General features: G+C 37.7%; 1 protein-coding gene across 1 annotated transcript in view; it reads left to right on the top strand.

The window, feature by feature from the left end:
- LOC140235803 (protein kinase C and casein kinase substrate in neurons protein 1-like) overlaps positions 1-24,138 on the top strand; it is a 92,245-nt gene that overhangs the window by 10,711 nt on the left and 57,396 nt on the right. The window contains exon 2 of the mRNA XM_072315804.1: positions 13,180-13,490. Within this exon, the coding sequence (XP_072171905.1) occupies positions 13,277-13,490 (214 nt within the window). The 5' untranslated portion in view covers positions 13,180-13,276. The remainder of the gene's footprint in view (positions 1-13,179; positions 13,491-24,138) is intronic.

The following is a 24,138-nucleotide window of genomic DNA, read 5'->3' on the forward strand; positions in this document are numbered from 1 at the left end:
TTTCATGTTCATTTTAATTTCACGAATCTTGGCTCTCGCGAAATTCATGAAATTAAAATGCATGCAAACATTTCTTGTTTTACAGTACTCATACACGTAGATCCAGGTCCTATGACTTTGTGAACTACAAGTATATTATTTACAGTATAGAAAAAGCTGCTTATTATTGCAAATCAAGAGGGTGCTTTTTGCAATTGCTCAGCACCATGATAAGATGCAAAATCTTTGTGAAGATTTTTTTTTTTTTTTTTTTTTGCAAACCCACCACATACAGAATTATCCTTAAAAGTCTTTTTCTGAGCATGTGATGTATAGATTTTGCATGCAGTGATTAAATATGCATGCCAATGGCAATGTATGATTTTGAGTTGCACACAGAAGGACTTTGACCGCGCAACATGATGCATACAATGTACACTGTATATGAAAGTGGCTGGTTGTACTATGAAACGTAGACACTCGCTGCTACTTCATAGGCCAATGTCTGCATTTTTATAACCTTTGTTCAAGAACAACACACCGGTTTTTATATGATGGGACACCATTGTAATTAAACAATGGAAATTGTAATTAAATAGTGTAACATGACATTTCATATAATATAATGCTGTACATTTGTGCATGTAATGCCACCCGTATCAAGGGATTTCCTATCATGGTTAAAAATCAACTTCAATGTTGCCATACTTGTTTTTTGTGATTGTGTTAAATGTTCAATTTTCATGTTTGATTTGTATGAAATATTTTCACTGCACTTTCCTTTTATAATACATCTATGACAAAAATGAAGGATTAAGCTCTGTCCATGTGTGAATCAATAGGATTTAAATTTAATGGGCCATCACAAAAGGATTCGTTAGGCACTCACTCATACTAACACTTTGGCCTTCTGTTTGGGCATTTGTGACAGACGCTGTTTTCAATACCTAGGACAACGAGCGTGTCCCTCGTCAGAGCTACAGTTGAACCTCTCTTATCCGGCCTCCCTTTATCCGGATCTCTCTATTATACGGACGCAATCTCGCCGTGATTTTTTTTTTTTTTTTTTTTAAATAATTACAGGAGGAAAGGGGGACTCCCAACTCCTTGAGAACTCCTACACAAACACACATGAATTACATATACTTGATACATTTCTTAATAATTATTTAGGTAAATCATCCCAAGAATTTATAAAAGAAAATGATTTCATTCTTGCAAACACGAACCTCTATTTTGGGGTCTGTTACTGAGTGTAACAATGAAAAGGTTGCAGTACACACATTACTAAATGTGGTACTACAATGGGCTACATCAGTACATGTGTATGTATCTGTACATGGAAAAAGCATTGAGTCTCCCGTATCCGGCCAAATCCTTATCCGGATGAGCCCCGGTCCCGACTTGTCCGGATACGAGAGGTTCAACTGTATAACAAAACCAAGTAGAGCTTCCCATGCTTAAACACTGGGGATTTCAGACACCTGTGAAATAGCAATGTGGCACTCCGATGCATGCTTTTGCATGTACATTCAAGTGTATGTGCAAGGAACAGATGTGGTGGTCAGAGCTCCGCATAATGTAGCTAGATGTACAAGTACACATACAATGTAGGTGTGTGATATTTTAATTTAAGCTAGTATCTCACCAACGGAGTCGTCTCCGCGACGTCTCCAACTTATCAGTCGCAGCAGTCGCGGAGATGTCTCCAACATAAAAATGGCTTGCGGTCTCACCAAGGAGACGTCTCTGAGACGAGTAATGGCAGGTGTCAAAAAATTACAAATATGATGGCACCGTTACAGGATCACCTGACTTGATCTAGGCAGGATGTCAGCACACAGATGGTCACATGGTTTCTAAAGTAGGTCAAACAGCATCAGTTTTTCTGGTCTCCAGCAGGTCTCTGCGACGTCTCTGCGACATCGCTGAGACGTCTCAGCAGTGAGGGATATAATTAGTCTCCATGACGTCTCCGCAAGTGATGGAGACGTCTCGGGACTTCGCGAAAAATCAAACATGTTTAAATTTCTTGCGACTCCTCGGAGACTCTGTAATTTTCAGGAGACGTCCCGGAGACATCGCGGAGACGTCTCTGCAACTAGCAAAATATGGAGTCGCGAACTAGTGGCGAACTAGTTTTAAGCCCTGTGAGATACCCCATTCTCTATTAAAATTTTAGTCACGTACGATGTACATAATTGTACAATTGTATGTGGTACCTGGTACAATACTACTGGAGACTAGGCCTATGTGAATGCATGTTATGAGATACAGGAATAAATACCGTATAATACATTTTGTAGGTGGATTGTACATCTACAATTGATGCATTTTCATAATCAAAGTGCAATGTACATGTAGTGTGTACCACAGTAGTTTCTATTCTGAAGTTACACTGTACATATGCATTGTGATCTTTTTGTAGGTATTAAAGAAGAAAATACACTCTGTAGGACGTACGTGTATACATGCTGTTTACAGGAAAATTTGTTCAACAAATTTCACATAACCTTGCAAGGTGTGCTTGTAATTTGTATACAGTACGTTCCTATAGTCATGAAGACATCAATTTACTAGTATAGTAAAAGCAGTATAAAAGAGCTTGACCAACATCTTGAATTGCACCACAAGTTGGTTTTTTTTTTTTTCAGGCGTAGATGTTACAATATGGTATGACACAGAAAATCACTTTACATACTCTATGAAATGTATTGCAGTAATAAAATGCACATAAAATTGCATTCCAGTTTTGAAACAAAGATACTTTTGTACAGTGTATTTCTGTAGACATCTATTGATGGACTACACCTGTACATCTAATATATGGGCGTACATTGATAAGTATGGTTATTAAGCTTGCTGCAGTTTTCCTCATTATATGCGCAAAACACCACTGTAGGTCAGTGCATTGTAAACCATGTGCATTGTAGTGTAAATGGTATGGTATGGTGTGGTAGGATGCACTATGCAAACAGTATCATGAAATTATGCAAACAGCACAGGTGCACATAAAATGTACATTGTGTATGTATAATGTACAGTGGAGTAGCAAATGCATACAAAGGATGCCCTGCTGAGTGATTTGTGGCAATGTTATGCAATCAATCAATTGCGATGCTTCTCATCATTCGCCACTTCAAGTCTTTCATCCAGTCCCTCTTTTTATCAATCAGTGGATATCTACACAGTATCGTAGTTAGCTTTGATACTTGTTTAGTAAGTTGGTATAAAGACATACTACATTGTATACATTGATAATGTGAACCACATCAAATAAAATCAGATTTTATATCGTGATCCAAAAACCTTTGTTATCCATATGAGTAGGCCTTTTAACAAGGCAAGTACACATATTAAAGGCAGGTGCACCTCATACACAGTTTGTATAATATGGCTGCATACACCGGTAGTATACCCCCCTCCCCCCACAACTCCCCATGTCTTCTTTCCCTTTTGCACTTCCCCTTCCTTCCATGGTAGCTTCCACAGACAACATTACTTCCCCCTCGCTGTCCACTGGAGTAATACAAGTATACATAATGCATTCATCAGTGGGAAAGTCCCTAGATGTACATTTCACCATTATTGCTATTGACAGCAATTTACACGATATGTGTACTTACAAGATACATGTCGATGCAGTCCTGCGGATACATTGTTGTAGGGACAATCCTTAGAAATTCTGTTTCAGTTGTTTTTAAAGGGACTGTACAGTACTGGTTGAGGTGAGGATTCAGCTTGTAACGTTTTACGAGATATTTAGAAACCCCTCTATAAAATGTTAAAGAGCATACAATTCTAAGGGGAATCAAAAGTTTATTTGATGAAAATCAATTTTGAAATGACTGAGATATCTAAAAAAACAAGGTAAAACAAAGAGATCCTAATGAAAGTCGTGGCCTGTCAATTTTATGAGGATCGCTTTTTTGGATTTCTCAGCCATTTAAAGACCAATTTTCATCAAATAAACGTTGAATCCTTCTTGAAATGATTTTTCATCAGATACTTCATCAGAGGTTTCTCATTATCTCACCAAAAAATGTTATAGAATTTGTAAACCAGAATCCTCACCTCAACCAGTACTGTACAGTCCCTTGATCTTTGATATTTTTCTGCCGAGATTGCCATAATAATGTATGTAACATGATACAAGTCTACAGCTGTCATTAAAGACATAAATGGGCACTTCATTCGTACTGTATGCATGACAACAACATTATGGTCATACAAGGCTTAGTATTGAATGTGCATGACTTTTGTGTGACATACTTAGCATGGGAAGTGTTACTGGAAGTGGAAAAGGAAGTTTGAATTTGATTGACATCACCACACACATGACAAATTCAACGACAAGGAAAAAGTGAAAATACTTGTTTCTGTGAGTGTACATCGTAATACATTGTACCTCCTTCTGTGTAATGTATTGTGACAGTACGTGTATCCCATCCACACTGTGGGAGTATTGTGCAGTTGCTGAAGCTATTTTTGTATTGACAAACCAGTGCCAATGAACACTGCAGCTGACTTCATGAATACACTAGTAAAGTACATCCACAAACCACATCACCGTTGAAAGCTGTGTGTCGCAAGTGACCTTTCATAACTAACACTCACTTTTACTTCTGGTTATCACTTTACCATAAATTGGTTTTGTTTCCATATTTCTTTTGTTAGTTTTACATCATAGCATATGTGCACTCTACATCATAAGGTTCATACACTGTACCAAGTACATAGTTTAATAGATGAAGTACAGTTGATGCACAGTACACAGTACATTGTACACACATACATCTTGTAGACCATACATTTGTGTACCCATGTTATTGTATGAGGGTATCCATGAAGCGTTGATGTATTGCTAACCAGGTAGGGCTAAAATTGGTAAAGCAAGATGAAAGCGGATTACGATATTCCCGCTTTGTGTGACTCGTATCCTAGCAAAGTGAACTCCAAACATGATCTAGTGACTAATCCAGACGGTCTATCCCATGACCTTGAGTGCTCTTTCCTCTTTCTTCGCTGACGAGTGGATCATTGGTAGTCTCGAAACGTCAGACCTCATAGAAACTTGTGCGTCGATCTGTCCAGATTTTGTTACCTGCTCTCAAGATCACTTTGATAGTTGATGTTCATTCTATTGTACAGAGAAAACAAGAATGAAAGCGAAACCTTCTGCACTTTCATGTGCAAATCCTGGCAAAGAAGCACTCCAGAAATAGTTGTGTTTATATCATATGATATATTTTTGGGAGCATTTGCAAACGGGACTTGCTAGATAATTTTGCAAGTGGTTATGAAATTGAACGATCAAAAACCAAAGCAGTTATCAAAATGAGAAATGAGTTTTATCCATTTCCAGACAAAAGTTTTGAAATCAATACCTTGCCTTGAGGATTATCAAAGAGGTAATGTGTGTGAGAGTTGTTCACTTCACAACTGTGGAATTGACTAAAAAAGAAAAATCAGCCAAAAAAAAAAAAGAAGAAGAAGAGAGAGACAGTTTTAGATATTTTTTATGTAAATGTTGTATATCAGGCCTGTTTTTTGTTTGATATGGTACAGTGTAGCTCAGGTTGTAACATTTAATGTGCAGACCAATAGATTAACTTGTTTGCTTAATATTGTACCAAAGGGTAGTAGCTTGTCAGCAGATGTTGTACAACCAGTCTTCAATTTTAGTCTAGATAAACTATAGTAGTAACATTGATATACTTTTCCAAATATTCCATTATTACGTTTTTTCCTATAATTGTTATCGAAGGTTATACGAAGACAACTTTATTGTTTTGATGTGAATTACTCTTGACATTTAGATGTGCATTTATCAACTTTTTTTTTTCGGCAGAAACTGGTTTTCCAAATGGCTTTCAGGGATTTTTTTAGGTATATGATAAACGCAAAGCTGTTTTGATTTTGGGGTTCAGAAAGCCTTTTTGAAAGCCTCACATTTGTGCTTTCCGAAACAGGTTTCAGCCAGAAACGTGTTTCTATAATCGAGATAAACGCAAAGCTGTTTTTAAACGACTTTGTACTGTGCACACCGTAAATGACCCCTTCTCCGTGGGTCAAACGGCGCAATGCAGCTGCGCAGTGACAAGGCCAGTTTTTGTGTTGGCGATGAGTTGATAAACGTAACTTGTTTTGGAAGCCGTTTGTAAAAGCCTTTGGAAACAACTTTTGCTAGTGAACATGGAAAGCTGTTTCAAACTGGGGAAAGATGATAAACGCAGCCTAGGATTCCTTGGTTTTCATTTATCCAACCAGATGACTTTTGTGTGCCATACCCTTAGAAACCAACTGATTATAAACATTCTAGCAAGCCTGCAATTGTGATGAAAACCTGCACTTTACTCGTGTACAATATTACAGAGAGTTGCTTGTGTACCACTACTTAGCATTTCAATGGAGTGTAGAATTACATGCATTGTACATTGTGATAATGAGCTCTCGTTTGCTTTGTGACGGGTATGTAATTGTGGTCAAATGCCATCCAGTATCTTGTACATTTATAGTTTGCTGGTATTAGACTGAGCACTCTTAATTCTACATGTGAGTTCAATCGTACTTGTACATTGCTGGATGACAGGTAGTTGTTGATAAAATCAGTTTTTGTACACCTGTATAGGGACTTTAAATTTCTTGTAAGAAAGCAGTGAGGGGGGTGATAGACAGTTTGAAGACGGAACCAATGAAATGCAATGGTGTTCTTTGTCTTGATAGTTGAGGAGCCAAGGTTTGTAAGGTAAAATGGGTAGGTCCTATCTCATTGGCTAGGAGACTACAATGTACAACTGTGGCAACGTGGTGGCGATTTGAGTCTCACTGGTCGCGAAGACATCTCTGTGACGTCTCCTGTTGTTGTTTTGCTAGCAGTGTATACACTCCTTGACATTTGATTGACAAGAGAAAAGTCTTTTGAGAAAATGTTTCATGTTCCATGGTAATCTCCTCTCTATGTAAATGTGATATGATAGAAAATCTAGTTGCGTAACATTAACATGTAGTTACAAGAAAAAAAAAGCAAGTTTATGATTTTTCTTGGTCTAAAACATAGGTTGGCCTTTAAATATGAGACACTGTAGTGTACTGTAAAACCAGAAATGTTCACATGCATTTTAATTTTACGAATTTCGCGAGAGCCAAGATTCGTGAATAAAAATGCATGTGAAAGTTCTTGTCTGCACTATGCATGTATGCATTGACTGCCAGTGGCAATTGGCAAAAATTTCATGCCGCAAAAAAAGGGCCTTCATCTCCAATTCGCAAAAATTTCATGCTGCAAAAATATCTCGCTTTTGCAGTATACTGCCTGCCAATATTTCAAATACATCAGAGAGAGAGATAAACCCAGAACTTCCTCAGTGTGTGTGTATGTAGGTGTGTAGGAGGGGATAAAAGTACTTGAGGTTGTTGTTGATGGTCTGGAAGTGTCTGAGCTCATCTCTCGAGAACGACATTGAGATGACAGTGAAAAATGATCTTGTCCCAGTAAAGGCGTGCAGAGGGCACAAAAGTTTGAGGGGGGGGGGGTGGAGGTGGGGATGCTGGGGGGGGGGATAGGATGAAGAGAAAGAGGATGATGATGATGATGTGGACAGTGTTGTGTGATGAATGATGCTGATAAATGAGTGACATGGGTCAATCAATCATCGGCTCGGAATAAACAGGAGAAAGGGTGAGAGAGAATGGGAGAGGGCTTTGCAGTTGAGGTCTTGTCGGAATGAGATGTGCATTCATACTGGCTTGATGAAACATGCTTCCAAGCAGCAGACACTTACAGATACTACCTGCAAGAGAGATAAAAATCTTCAATGTGAATGCACCTTGTGACTTTTCATAATCTTTACCTTGGCAGCATCTGAAATTTTTCATGCCCATGTGGGTATGTCCAAAGCTATGTACGCAATCTCAAGCCTGAGATAATGATGGTACAGTGTATGTCACTTTTGACATCATTTGACAGTACCAGCATCTTGTACATTGCAGTAGTGTCATATCGTTGCCACGTGCAAGGGAAATTGCTAAATAGACAACAATTTGAGAGGAGAGGAAAATACAAAAATGTGAGATTGAAAAATGAAATACTGAAAGGCTGATACCATTGTAGTTCATGTTGTTGACTGAAACAAAAACATGATTGAGGTGATACATATTGTGCATGCTGTTTATGCCAAGACAGTAGATTCAACTCAGCTTATGTATCTGACAATGACCTAAAAACACAAAACACACTGTAAACAAACCAAACAAGCTGAATAGTCATCAGAATGACTGGTCTCCGCCAAACATACAGGTATAGTATTAACAACAGATCACAATACATTATAATTGACTGGGAAGTGGATTCTCTGTATAGAAATTAAGTACACTGCATTCAGTTGGAACAGGTGAATGACAACATATTTTAAGGAGCCCATCATAAAATACTGTCAAGCAAGATGTTCTTTGTGTTTTGTGGCATGGAATTTTCGCGAATTAGAGCTGACAACCTTTTTCGTGGCATTAGATATTTATGAATTGCCAGTGGCATTCTATGCATACAGTGTAGACAAAAACTTCCGCGTGCATTGTAATTTCACACATCTTGGCTCTAGAGAAACTCACGAAATTAATATGCATGCAAACGTTCCTGGTTTTATAGGACGTTTTGAGAGAGAAAAAAAAAAAATCCATGAATTTGACCACATTTCCATGTGTTATGAAGCCGGCCAATGGCATGGGAAATTCTCAAAATAAACATGTTACTTTGTTATGGTACATGTAGCTAATCCTAATCTCTGCATCATGCGGCTAATCCCATCTCTCAGACCTGTGGCTGATCTGCTCTACCTGGAAACCACATACAAATCTGGTTTAAATCCACTTTTAGAAGGGTTCCATGAGCTGACGATCACACTCTGAAAGCAGTGCCAAACTTTGGGATGATGGCTTGTTTGACCAATAAACCAGAACTTAGAAATTTTAAAAGGCTCTGAAATACACATTTGTTCCTGCATGTATAAAGATTTCAATATGAAGTATTATAAAGAAAGGAAATACTGTTTGAATATGGTGTTCTCTGTGACTCCTGAGTTTGTTTGTTTTTTCTTTCTGTAAAATAATTGAAACATATTATATGCAATATATATAAACATTTAACAAAGATTACCATACCAACCCATGGGGCATACATGTACAACGAACCATTTTGTGATTTCAGTATATACGTATACACCTACCAATCACAAAACATGTTATATTAACAAATGCGACTTGTGATGTTTTCCTATAGGACCCATGATTATGGCTCTCATGATCACTTGATATTCCACACTGGATTCATTGGCTCATTAAGGTCAAATTCAAGATAATGATATAATGTTAGGTATCTTTTCCGGTTGTAAGATTATCTTTACCATGTTAGTCTCAAATCAAGGAATATTTCATTTGATAGCAGAATTACATGTTCATATTTCCTCATTCGCAAATCAAAGAATCCATATTTCAATTAATAGCAGAATTACAAGTTGATATTCCCTCATGGTACCATGTTGTAGTCACTATTAAACTTTCATGAAATTTATGGCAGGCATGGGTATACTCCGCTCTTGACTTTTTAATCTGCGGCTTTCATTTCACGGTGTACGCTACTGTACATGTCTTTCTTGGACTTCTTACTCTACTTACTCGTTACATTGATTTTCGGCATGACAAATTTAATCCCCGAAGCTTCCTCGCAACCCCCACAGCTCTGCTAATCCTTTTACGCGGCTCGGCGGTAGTTGTCGTCAATCGTAAACATTTATTGGTGTGGCGGGGTTTGAGGTGCACTTGGCTGTAAAATGAGGAGGAGTTGTGTAAACACGAGAAAATTGATTCATGGCGATGCACATATGTTGTGATGTTTTTACAAGAGCTTTGCATGGTAGAGCAGATGCTTGGTGTGGCTCTACTCCCCCACCCCAAGAACTAGCATAATTTCAGAAAGTTTTATATGTGGTATGATTCGACATGATGATGTGACCAACAGATTCCAGGTTGCGTTAAAAATTGCATCACACATATTACCTTTAACTTGGCCAAATTACATAATTAGCATTGTGTTTAGCACCGTAAATAACTGGTAAGTGTATTATGCTTGGGGGGGAGGGGGCTGCCATTATTAATACGCATGTAACCCATCATTACCAGGTGTCCTATTTTTGCTCCTGGGTCAAGTGTGTCATCATGGTTAAAACCATCTCATCCAAGAACGTAAGCATGTGGCAAGATTTGAACTTGAGACTTCTGTGTTTGAAACTCAGAAGTCATAAATTCACCATGCATACCACAGTGCCACCATTATACATTTAGGAGAATCCCAGTTGGATTGACACAGTCCATTCAACATACAAATGCCTCTGTACGGCATATTGAAAAGCCATGTGGGCATAAGCTTAAAGGCATAATTCACCATTTGCAGATGAAATAAAAACACAGCATTAATGCTTCAAAATAGGTCTAAAATATGCGAGTTAGGGATTGAAACAACCAATGTAAAAATTTGAATCGGTAAAATCGATGTTAAGTATTGTTATACAAAATGTGAATAGTAGTTTTAATAAAAATGTTTCCAGACTAAACCATCTACAGTTACGATTTATTGAAAAAAATACAGATATCTCCTTATATTTTAGGCTTTATAACAAAAAATGTATATGATAGGATGTGTCTTAGTAAACAGACCTACAAATATGCATTAAATGTCACATCTTCATTCTTTTTTTTAATCGCTGTGCCCGAAGGTATACAAGACCTTTTGATAGATTTATGTTTCCTTCAAAGAATGGTGGAAGATGTGTGTATTAGTACTCTCTGCTTTGTATACAACAGTGCACCTTTAAATTCAGTAGCTGTAAAGTGTACCTTTAAAGGTGGAAGCCGGGAGATTATAATCTTGAAGGGTTCTAGCATTGAACGATGTCACAGCTTTCATGGAGAAGCCATTGTCGATGGATCTTGGGCATGTCGATCTCTTTCCTGTGCCTAAATTTAGAACTCAGTGATATTACACATGGTAGCATCAACAAAACAAATACCATGTAAAAAAGAACTCTTCATTGTTGTTGGGTTTTTTTTTCACCACATGGCAAATGTACTAATGTATGCAAACAATGATTAATGTCAGTAGCCAGTACAGTGTGCTCAGTTTCATAAAAATGGATGCCTTGCCATAGGTTTGTATGTACTTGAGTATCATGTGCAGTTGCAGTGTATTTATGTACAGAAGGCGTTACTGCAAGTCTGTGTGTCTTGCCACCATCAAACAAAGTCCCAATATCGACAGTCTTCTGATAAATGGCAAAATTCTCCTTGATGAGGGCCATAAAGTAGCTAGAAAGTAAGGGTTGTTAAACCGTCCTTAAAGGCAATAGGCCCGTTCACACACAAGGGAAAAAGTGCGATTTAAAAATCGATTTTCTTATCGCGATCAAAATTTCGAAATTTTTTCCAGTGTGGACAGAAAAATCTCACTAATTACCGCGATCCTTATCGCGATCCAACTCGCACTATTAGTGCGATTTTTCAGAATAATCGCGATTATTTTGCCAAGCGTCGTGTGTGTGAGCGCGATCGAGATTCGGAAATCGGTATTTTTAATCCCATCGTTCGTAGCGCGTGCGAAACTCTATTGGGACTGCGGCGGGGTCAGTCTTCGGTCATGCAAGATTCGCGCATGCGCAGTTTGGCCACTGATCGTTCTTCCCTTGCTGCGAAGTGCGAATTTTCCCTGTGTATGAACGGTCGAAAAAAAATCGAAATTTGGATCGCGATTGAAATTTCGATTTTCGTTGTTTGTGAACGGGCCTATTGTTTTGCATGAGTATGTTATAAATACAAATATATGCAGGGGCGGATCCAGGAATTCCGTTAAGGGGAGGGGCTTGTACAAAATTAAAGGGGGGGCGCACACCCCCATTTTTTCACTTTACTTCTTTTGTTTAAACAAAAAATAAAGGAGAGGGCGTGCACCCCCTCTGGATCCATCACCGATGTTTCCAGTTAGTTGTGAAAATCAGAACTGCATGTTCATACACTCTATAAACCCAGTCTCTGATATTGAGTTGAATAAAGCTATAAAAAAAAAAATGTGTGTGAAATATCTTTAAAAATCTAAGGTTTGTTATTATGATGGGATTTCCCAAACCTGTTTGCCCAAACAATAATGTACATTATGTATGAAAGTACCAGTATACAATTTTAAACTTAAACATTAGTTTCAATACTTGCATGGTGATTTTTGTTAAAAGTTAGATGAAAACACTAACAGCAGTAATTGTGCAACTGTTTGTTCAACTGGACGTGTGATTGAGTTCTATCATCCATTTGAACATCACTTTGTACGGCTGAGTCGACAAAGTTTGACAATTTCTGACACTGAGCTGCTGTAATGATACACAGTGTCTTTAAGAGAAAGACATCGAGTTTCCCCACCGACTGCCCCCAGTTTCCAATCGACTACCATGTACTTGCACACAATATTGTTGTAGCTTCGATGATTATTACTCGTGACTCACACAGGAGGTTTTCACCAGTTTATTGCCCCTGTCTGATGGCAAGGCGTGTGTCACAATCATTGTGCTGGCATCTCGTGGGCTGTTTTCACACGGGTCGAGAATAATGTAATTGCAACGCTGAATTACAATTACGATTACAATTACAATTCATATTATCGTCATGACGCGCAACCAAGGAAGGCTTCACATATTCTGCGGATATGAATTTCGGAGCGAGGAGGGAAGTTGTGGCTTCGTTCAAAGCTCCGAATAGTTGCTCTTGAGCAGTACGTTAGTATTGTGCGCTCTGACTGCGATATGAGCATTTTAGGAGCGCACTCCGTGTGCTGAAATGGGTAAAAGATGACTGTAAGCTCTGCCCCCCAAAACAAGGTTTGAAAGTCAGCCTACACACGCGACTGTTTTGTTCTGTAATTCTTGAAAATCGTGATTGGAAAAACGCCTCTCAACCGTCATTTTAATCACGATTGGACTTACGATTAGAATCACCCTCAACGATTCCAGTTTGCATTCACACTGCAAAAATGTGTCATTTGAATCGGATTCTTTTGATGCCTCATTGTATTCATGATTCAAATTACGCACTCTCGATGCATGTTAAAACAGCCTACGACTGCTTGTATGACAGTAGGTGCATTTACATTATTTTACTCTGCAGGTTTATGGCACAGCGTTCATCCAGTACATCACCGAGTTCGTGACGAGACACCACCGCCAACTTCACATACCGAGCCACCCAGTGAATCACAAGCACCATGTCCACATACAGCCAGGAGAATGGCATTGACCAGTCCAGCCGCAGCTTCTGGGAGGTTGGCCAGTACGCGCGGACGGTCAAGCGCATGGAGAACGGCCACAAGCTCAGCAACGAGCTCATCCTCCTCATCCAGGAACGCAGCGACATCGAGAAGAAGTACGCCAAGAGCCTGAAGCACTGGTCAAAGCGCTGGAATGAACTCATTGAAAAAGGTAGGCAGAAGACTTTGCAAAGTCCCCCCCCCCTTCTCCCCTTCTCCCCCCTTCCCCTCTCCCCTCTTTCCTCCCCACCCCCTCTCATTCCCTTCCCTCTCCCCTCCCCTTCTCTAGCCAGAAGCTGCAATGAGGATTTCACTAATTATGAAAATGTATCTCCTAAACTCTTCTTACATATTGTGACATGATCAAGTAAATAGATATAATATATATTAATCTCTATTATGACTTTACCAATTAGGTAAATAATTATTAAAGAAAGTATGCACCATGTGTACATTGCAAATAACAGATAGATGTGATAATCACTATAATCACTAAAATGATTTTTCATTACTGTACTACTGTATGAGCTGAAATTTTCGCGGTGGTTTTATTTTCGCGAATTTCGCGAATCGCCTTTGAACCGAGAAAATAACAACGCACAAATAAGTAAGTACAGTTAGACCCTCGCAACCGTGAAATTAACAACACGCGAAAATGTCCTCCAAGTAGCAGTTCGCGAAAGTATCTGTACGCGAAAATTTCAGCTCGTACAGTATAGCATCCATTGTATTGGTTCTCCATTATGTAAAACATTATGGACTATAGTATGCAATATCACATATTTCCTTTTGGAAAAAAAAGATCAAACAAAATAGTTGGAACTTGTTCCTCTTTCCTTGGCTATCAACTCATGATAGTCACATGAGTGAAAGTAATTCTAATGACCATTAAACCGACAGGAAAGATAATGCAAGCATAAGTACTGTATTCTATAGTAAACAGCTGCATCACGGATATCCTCATGTAGTTTGGAATAAAATATCAATGCACTCAAATGACTAGCAATAAAAGAAGAGCTGAATTCCTGCTTAAAGCAGAGGTTTATCAATCAGAGCAGTGGAAGAAAGGACCACCCACATATTAGAGATAATGCGATTCAATATTTGTAATAAATTTGTCAAGAAAGTTGTGAAGAAATGAAGATGTCGATGCATTGATCTCACATGTATGGCATCAGAACCGTGGAATGTCAAAATATTGTCTGCTTGGTAAATTGTGATTGCTGGTGAGAAGAGACCTTTTTGTGTGTGTGTTCTTTTCTTCTTTATTCCAGAGAGTTGTTAATACATAAAGACATGCAATATCCATTAATATGAATATTTATCTATTACATTGGTGCGTTTAGTAAAGAACATCTGACAACATAGCCGAAATGTGTAAATTGTAAATGCCCTATTTAGTATGTGTCATGCCTTGTTTTTGTAGGTAAAACGACCGCATGTTCAGTCATGCCCATTGCATCTATTTTCCCCCAATTTTTACTCAAAATTCCACTGATTTGCTATTACCTTTTATTCTGCTCCTTCAAGCATATTTTAATATGCTTCACCTCAGGGTCCACTTCCCTAATCTGTCATATCTGCGTTCTCCACGTCAAAAACATGCACACATTGAATACTCAGAGTAGAAATGCATGTATCTGTGTCGAAGTATGGATGCAGTACAAATGGCACGATCATGTGACACTGCATGTATTATGCATGAATTTTTCCAGAGATTCAAGAGGATTAGAGAAGGGAGGGTAACGGTGACGTTTGGGCGGACAAAGAGGAGAATTGAATTTAAAGAGTATCGGAGTATGTACACTGCAGTTGAGAGATGTTCCATTGTTCAACTGGATTATTAAATGTCGTTCACAGTCGTTGATGAAATTTAAAAAATGAGATTGTAAACCTGCCGAGGATGTTATCCAAAGTGACAACAACTGTCACATTAGAGTAACAGATGAGTCCAAATTTTGACAGACAACGCTTCCAATTCATCACCGTTTCAATTTCACTTTTGTTTCATGTCACCTGTTTTCCGCCTCTTCTGGAGTGCTCACTGGCATTCAAACGATCATAATGTTCTTCCTAAAATTTACTTGATTGGGTTCAGATGGGTTAACTTTAAGAAACCTGTTCTGCATGGTTTCTACTCAAACCCTGCTTCAAATCAAACAGTTTTTCTTTCAGGGTGTCTGTGGAAAAAAAAAATACATTGTGAATTTTCAAGGTATTTTGGTGAAAATGAATTTAACCATTTTAGACAACTACACATTTTTATACTCTGATCTTGAGAGGAGAAAGAGCTCATACTGGGTTGTTTTACAATCGGGGTACGCACTTCAGATTTGGACATTATCAGCGTCCAGCAAAAAAACAGTGTACATTAATACAAAATCTGGTATGGCATGTTATTAGGCCTAGTTACCTCAATCTTAAACAGCGAAAAAAATTTTGATAAAGCTTACAAAATTTTCAAAATATGTCAAAATGAGCCGATTTGGGCAGTTTTTACAGTCTCATTTGATTTTTTCAAAATTTGAGAATGAACATCTCTGAAACCAATGACCATAACACAGAAATAGAATATCAGAATGAGCAAATGAAATGTGGATATTAAAAACTGTGTATGTCATGATATCTACGACACAGTTTAAAAATTTGGGTTTGAAGCATGATTGATATGCATATTCCGTCCAAAAATGTCCTCTCCGAAAACAGTTTAATAACTTTTTTGAAGACTTCAGAACTCAAACAATTACATACCCTCTGCAGAGTCTCACTCATACCCTACACATACAGGGTATTTGTGTAACCCACACTCATTTAATTTTCAGGCAGTGCACATTTGAATTTTGATGGTTTCAATTCCGTCCAAAAGCGTCCTCTCCGAAAAATGACATATTTGTTCAGTACTCCACAGGAATATGTACGTTTTAAATCCTAGTTGTGTTATTATCAGTGCTAATAGTTGTCTATCATTTACATGTATCAAGACTTATTCATATGCTTTTCTTCATTTATTTAACTCATGTCAAACAAAAAATGTCCTCTCCGAATGGTAGTTACACATGAATGAAAATGAGAATTAAATGTAACAAACTTACAAAATATTGCTAAAAAGTGAGTTATGATTTATTGAAAACATTTTACAATCATATTGCCCCCATATTTCATAATATGAATGCTTTTGAATGAAAATGCCCCTTTGACTTATAATATCATTTTAAACTCCCATTGATGAAACTGCAAATAAAAAAAGAAGAAGTGAGGAACATTCAGCATTCTTTGTTTTCTATTAGTATGTATATCATATTTAATGATGTTCATCACACACTGAACATAACCAGAGTCCTTCGGTTTGCTGTACAGACATTTATATTCACAGAATCAATCATTTCGGAGAGGACAATTGCTTTGACACATTCACCATATGAATGGAATATAAACAAGAAAAATGAATGAAAACACACAGTCACCAAGATTTATGCACAAGCACACAGAAAACACATTACTATGGTTATGGTTTAATTACCCTATCCCCCCAACAAAACAGATGAATCATAAATAAACCCCACATGTGTAAATGCATAATACTCTGCATTGCAGCACAATGTAGTGTGCTCCCAAAAACGAAAATGTACCGGGTATGATCCATGCGATATAAAATCTGAAAGAAAAGCTCCTGTAATAGGTTACATTATTTCACATTGCAAACAACTTGAATTGAGAATTCTGCCCTCATAGTGCATTAGGAGCCCTTCTGCCTTAACAACCATATAAATATTAGAAGCAAAATGTTATTCTGTGGAAACTGGTCCAAAACATTTTGGATTTTGGGCCTATTTGATTATTCTTATTTGTAATACATGTTGATTTAATTCAAAGACTTTACTACATGTGTAATTAGACATAATAAAGAATGCTTTTATCACACACGCACACACAAAGAATGCCTAGATAATGAAACAAAAATGCCTTCCCCTTTTACTTGTTCATGCAGGCATCTCAAATAATTGATATATCAAGAGTATTACAAGTTGCTTGTTCATGTAAAAAACTGTTTGGATTTCAAAAAGTATAAGAGAAGTCAGCTTGGAACACACCACACAATGTTAATTTACACTATGTGAACATGTTTTACCACGATAGGGTTTAATTGTCCCCGCCGAACGAGTTCGAGCAGGGGACTATGAAACGGGCTCCGTACGTGTGTGTGTCCGTCCGTGCGTCCGTCCGTGTGTCCGTCCGTGTGTGCGTCCGTGTGTGATCAAAATGTTCAAAATGCTACTCCTTCGCCATTTCTAATCCGATTTTGATTCTGTTTGCTTTATATGATAGCACTACATGGGAGCTTTGAAACTTCTATACAGAATTTCAATCGTGACCTTTGACCTTGACCTTTGACCTATATTGTACATTTTGCTTCAAAATGCTACTCCTTCGCCATTTCTAACCCGATTTTGATTCCGTTTGCTTTATATGATGGCACTAGGTGAGGGCTTCAAAACTTGTACACAGAATTTTGACCTTTGACTTCTTTGACCTTTGACCTTCATTTTTGACCTGTATTGTACATTTTGCTACAAAATGCTACTCCTTCGCCATTTGTAACCCAATTTCAATTCTGTTTGCTTTAAGTGATGGCACTAGGTGAGGGCTTCAAAACTTCCACACAGAATTTTGACCTTTGACTTCTTTGACCTTTGACCTTGATTTTTGACCTATATTGTACATTGCCTACAAAATGCTACTCCTTCGCCATTTGTAACCTGATTTCGATTCCGTTTGCTTTATGTGATGGCACTAGGTGAGGGCTTCAAAACTTATACACAGAATTTTGACCTTTGACTTCTTTGACCTTTGACCTTGATTTTTGACCTATATTGTACATTTTGCTACAAAATGCTACTCCTTTGCCATTTGTAACCCGATTTCAATTCCGTTTGCTTTAAGTGATAGCACTAGGTGAGGGCTTCAAAACTTCTACACAGAATTTTGACCTTTGACTTCTTTGACCTTTGACCTTGATTTTTTTACCTATATTGTACATTGGCTACAAAATGCTACTCCTTCGCCATTTCTAACCTGATTTCGATTCCGTTTGCTTTATGTGATGGCACTAGGTGAGGGCTTCAAAACTTCTACATAGAATTTTGACCTTTGACTTCTTTGACCTTTGACCTTCATCTTTTTACCTATATTGTACATTTTGCTACTAAATGCTACTTCCGGCGGGGACATATATTACGCACCGCGTAATTTCTACTTTTCCTTGTTTGTAATGTGATGCAATATGATAATCAAGAAAGTCATAAGCATCACTTTTTACTGACACTTTGTAAACTGCAGATAACAATGAAGAGCCACACCTGCACCCATTCTCTATGTATACATCTACCTTGAGCGCAATTTTTGTGAATGTCAGTAATATGTCCTCTTTGAGAAGAGGTATACTCTCCAAAGTGACATTTTAAATGCTTTTAGTAAACATTATGCCGCAGTGCATTTAAGATTTGCATACAAAAACACCTCTGGTGCTACACAACATTATTATACTTTACCTGAGATACAAACTTTTTAAAACTTTCACCTCTTTGAGGATTTACAGGACTTGTAATTTATGTAGCCCAATCTAAGTATTCTTCAGGGATTCTCAGTATCATCAAATTCTTTGATTTTTATTGAAATTCATAGAAAAAAAAATATTGAAAATATGTCCTTGTTGTTGAATAAATAATGCTACTTTTCATAAATTGAAAAGGGGAAAGAGTATCATGTTTTCATACAGTATCTTTATGTGTCAAAAAAGTCCTCTCCGAATGATGTACACGTATACACAATGTACATTGGTCTTCTAATATCTCATTTACCACTTATCAAAGGACATTCAAAGATTACATGTAAAACAACTCTTTAAAAGTGTTGTGAAGTCCAATAAATCTGGCACAACTGCATGTCTAAATTATGGGTTGCGCTTCTCTTTTCTTTTCTTTTTCTTTGTCACAACCTTTATGGGGGTGTTGGTATGGCTTGTTTATCACATGATGTGAAATTGCTCTACATTTCGATAAAATGTATCAAAGGAAATGTTCTTTTTGAACTTGACAATCATAATTTTCATCAATCATTTAAAGGGCTAAACATTTTAAAAGTATTTGTTATGTTGTTATCTATATGTCAAAAAAATATGTCCTCTCTGAAAAAGAAATGTCCTCTCCGAATGATTTTTTTGACCCTTCTTATCTCGGCAACCATTAACCACAGGGCATTCAAACTTTGCCTGTAAAAGCACCCTTGATATGCCTATCGGGGATATACAACAAATCTGGTATAACTGATTTGTGGAGTTTAGGATCATTAATTCTTCAATGTCATGGTGACTGCCTTGGGGATTTTTCCATGAAAATCATGAATTTTCAAGAACAAAAGTGTTTAAAACTTAAAAACATGACTTGCTTTCATATTCACCATCCTTCAATTATCAAAAATGTGTTAATTTTTCACCTGAAGTTGTAATTTCTAGTCAGGGTGTGGTAAGATGGTATCAGAGGTCTGAGGGCTAGATTTTTATCATCACTGGCATGTTTCATGCAATAAAAAGAAAAGTTGAAGACTTTAAGCTCCAATTTTTTAGATTATTTAAATTTAACTATCCTACAATGCAGCGACAAAAAATCAGGGAATACAAAAAAAAATTTTTTTTCACCCCCGTGAGACAGAAGTGCGTACCCTGATTGTAAAACAACCCTACTAGAGAGTCTGCTTTGCAAGTAGAAAATATTCAAGACCGTAGAAGAGCTGACCTTTGAATATCAGTATCATCTATGACATGGTTTCTCATAGGCACCCATGAAGGCTTTTTTGGGTCACCTGATTATCAACAGCATTTCTGATTAAATATTTTATCTTTTTTTTTTTTGGGGGGGGGGGTGGGAAGTGGGGTGGAGATTAACCAGCAGACCATTCAGGCATATGTACATTGTAGACTATGTGCCAGTTCATGCAAAATCTTCTTAATTCTATTTTCGCTCCAAATGTGTTGATTTTTCAGGCTTTTCAGCAGGTACATAGTTGTAGCCACAACCTACCAAATGGTACCGGTATCTTCAACGTCCCTCCCCCACTCCCACCCTTCCCCTAAGAATTGAATAATATTGAAATTATAGAACCTGTGAAATTTGTAATTTTTGTTGTAAATACAAAAATTGAAATGTTTGGAAATGTTTTCCACACCTGATATCCTACAGAGTTGTGACAAAGATGATGACTGTATGACTGGCATGGCAGACATTTTGAGGCCACCCAACTGTAACATTTTGTAAATCGGGACTTTGAAGACAATCACATTAGTGGTCAAGTTTGCAATCAAAAGCACAGTGATGGGATGTGTATAAAAATAAAGTGTTATTTCCCCGTCAAGGTGCAAAGTTAAGTAATTTCCCATTTTTCAAAGACAACACTGCATAGTATGATATCATATCTTTACAGGATGCAATATTTTGGCATGGTATAGATTTCGCAAATGTTATTAGACCCCCACCCCCCCCCCCCAAATAAAGAAAAGATATTGCAAAAACGAAACCACCACAAAATACAGTGTATGTTTGGCATGGTGTACAGTATGTATGTAGTACAACCTATACAGCAGTTCAAAGTATTTCTAGGACACCATGTAATGGATGACTGACTGACTTTCGCATTAAGAAGTCTCGAATTTATTTTTGGCTTTGATACTGATCTTTTGCTACGATGTACCATTGCCTGTACATATAGTGTCCACTCGTTATCGTTCTGCTACTACCATAAATACAGTGCCTGTACTGTAAAGTTTAATGTTCTGTTGAGAATCAATTTAAGAGCAGGGAAATTCTGCAACGTTCAGAATGTGAAAGTTTGACGAAGCCCTACATTATATCTATTAAATGGCAATACAATACAATAAAATACATTTGTATAGCGCCCTTAGAGAACTATTTACTGTAGTTGTTCACAGTGCGTTTACATCACATTGTCTATAGGGCAACATCTATAACATAGGCCTCCACCATACAATGTATGTCTATTAAATTTTTCTTTAATTTTATTATATACCCAAAACAATTTCAATTCTACCCAAAACAACTGATGTACAATTGATACACTGCTAGAAAGACACATAAACTGTACCAAAGAGACAGTCTAGGGATGGCATTGTACAAATGTGTCATTTGTGATATTTACATACCTGACGTGCTACGTTTTTCCACATTGATCTCGCTGTTGTAGTCAAAGGGTAAATTTAATTGCATTTCAATATTAAGAGCTTTGCGTACCAGATTTACAGCTAGACCTCAGCAAACACAGTTTACGACCTGTAACATGGACTTTGGCCCAGCCTGGCTTTATAGGGAGGTACAGCTGTACGTACAGTTTGTATGTATCATGCTTTGAAAAAGGCGTAGGCTCTCCTTGAATCCACGTTTGGTATCAAACTTGTGGTCTTTATATGTACACAAATAGTGCTACCTGGGAAAACAAAAATTCAGTCGGAGTAAAAATCTTTGTAATTTTCCTCATTTCTATAGTTCCAAATTGAGCTAATAGTATGCCATATTATGTAGTTTGAGGTGATTTTATATTTTGCCAGTTTCATGAGTGGACAGGTGGTCCAGAAAGTGTCATGCTCATGTGGCGTAATATAAAGTGTCATGCTCATGTGGCGTAATATGCAGTGTTGAGACAAATTTGTGTACATTGTATGAGGAGCATGATTTCACTGACACCCTGACACCCACAGCAGTTATTACTTTTTGAATTGCACTGTAAGGATCATGAATTTTATTTGCTTCCACTCACACATGGCAAAAAATGAATAGATAGATAAAAGATATAATGCCAATGTGATCACAACAAAACATGTTGAAATGCACATGCCTAGACAGTAACTAGAGCGTTTAGACTCCTGGCACCCTCACTCGGGTATTGATGTGGCAGTTAAAGTTTGGATCATGGGTGTCACAAATGTACACACAAGTAGTTATGTACATGTTTAATGTATCAAGGCTGTATGCATGGTTGTTTAATGTGTACATTGTATGTACACGAGGTGACCAGATTAATGGAGAACATTCTATATGATATAGATATAGTACATACAGGCTGACCAGATCAGTGGAGAATTTTCTACAGGGTATACAATGTAGCTACAGTACATGTATGCATGTGACAGGAAATACATAATAGCTCACTCAATCTAGAATGATTTCACCCATTCCAGAAAATTCTAGGAAGTGCTGGCTGAGTGAGGCACTGCCCTTGTAGCCCAAGGTGATTGGTAGTTAATTTTGGCAATGATGTTATGCACATATTAGGCAGTGAGTCATCCAGGATTCCTGGAATTTGGACTTGCTACTATGTTCAGGTATGTGGCCCCAGGTTGGAGAAAATTACAGAATGTACTAGAAAGGGGTGAATGGATAGTATATAAGCTGGAGAAATTCTGCAGTAGGCAGAGTACCCAACACCTCTGCTCTGAGAGTTACGTCACTTCTGGCTCTGAAGCGACTTGTTATAGTCAGTCCTGTGTTACCTGCTGACCTGCTATACAAACTGTGTTTGTGGAGATAAGGCCTGGGAGACATTTTGCCTGCAGAGAATTAATTTGCCTACATTGAAGAGAGACTCCATATTTTAGTGTCAACGGACATTATTACGGCAAAGCTGTGACGGGCTGGATTCCTTGCTGGACATTATAAAGTGAATCATCATTCAACGCATCAACTGGACGTGGTCGTCATAACGTTTGGATTTTGCACATTTCGCCGTGGCCATTATCGTGGATTTTACCCCGGATCTATAACGTGGATTATTGCAATCAGTGCCTCTGGATTTACATTGGAGGAATCATTCATCGGTGCATCAAGGACCATTAATTTGTGCATCGAACATCGTATCTGGACATTCTCAAAGGATTATTTGATTTCCAGGGATATTGCCTGTAAGTGATTCCATTACCGATTTATAATTGTTTTATTGATCATTATTGTACTGATGTGAAAACCGATTACGAGTCTGTACCCATAATATCACTGTTAATAAACCGCCTGAACATCAGTTGATTGTTTCTTTTGTGCGATCATTCTCAGAGTGATTTTGGTCGTAACAAAATTGGGGGCTTGTGTCCGAGAAGTGAATATAAAGCCAAAATTTAGAAGTTGGAATGTTCCGGAACCTAGAATATTGGTACAGACAAAATACCAGTTGAGTTGATTGTTCAATTGTACATTGTGTGTAATACATGTGACAATGTCAATCAGTACAATGGATGTTCAGGTATTTGTTCAGAGGACAGATTTGTCCCTCAAAGATTTGCAAAGGTTACGCAAATGTGATTTGACTGCTATTGCACAGCATTTAAATGTTGATGTTCCACAAGGTGTAAGAAAGGCAGAAATTCTTGACTTAGTAGCTGGTCACATGGAGCTCAAAGAAGAAATTGACACTCCAAATCAAGCTCAAATGTCTGATCAAACACGGCTTGAGCTCGCTAAAATGGAAATGGAGAAAGAGAAGATGAGATTAGAAATGAAGAAATTTGAAATTGAGCAACAAGTGAAATTGCGTGAGATGGAATTGACTCATGCACAGACTGTTGGAAATCGTGAAAGGGCTCCCTCTGAATTTGATTTGGCCAAGAACATTCGATTGGTGCCAAAATTTGAAGAAAACAGAGTCGATGCATATTTTGTGTCATTTGAGAAGGTGGCTAACAGTTTGAACTGGCCACAGGAATTTTGGCCCATGCTCCTTCAAAGTGTGTTTGTCGGCAAAGCAGCTGATGTGTACTCATCTCT

The sequence above is a fragment of the Diadema setosum genome, chromosome 12 (genome assembly GCF_964275005.1).
Source record: "Diadema setosum chromosome 12, eeDiaSeto1, whole genome shotgun sequence".
In the NCBI taxonomy this organism is placed as follows: Eukaryota; Metazoa; Echinodermata; class Echinoidea; order Diadematoida; family Diadematidae; genus Diadema; species Diadema setosum.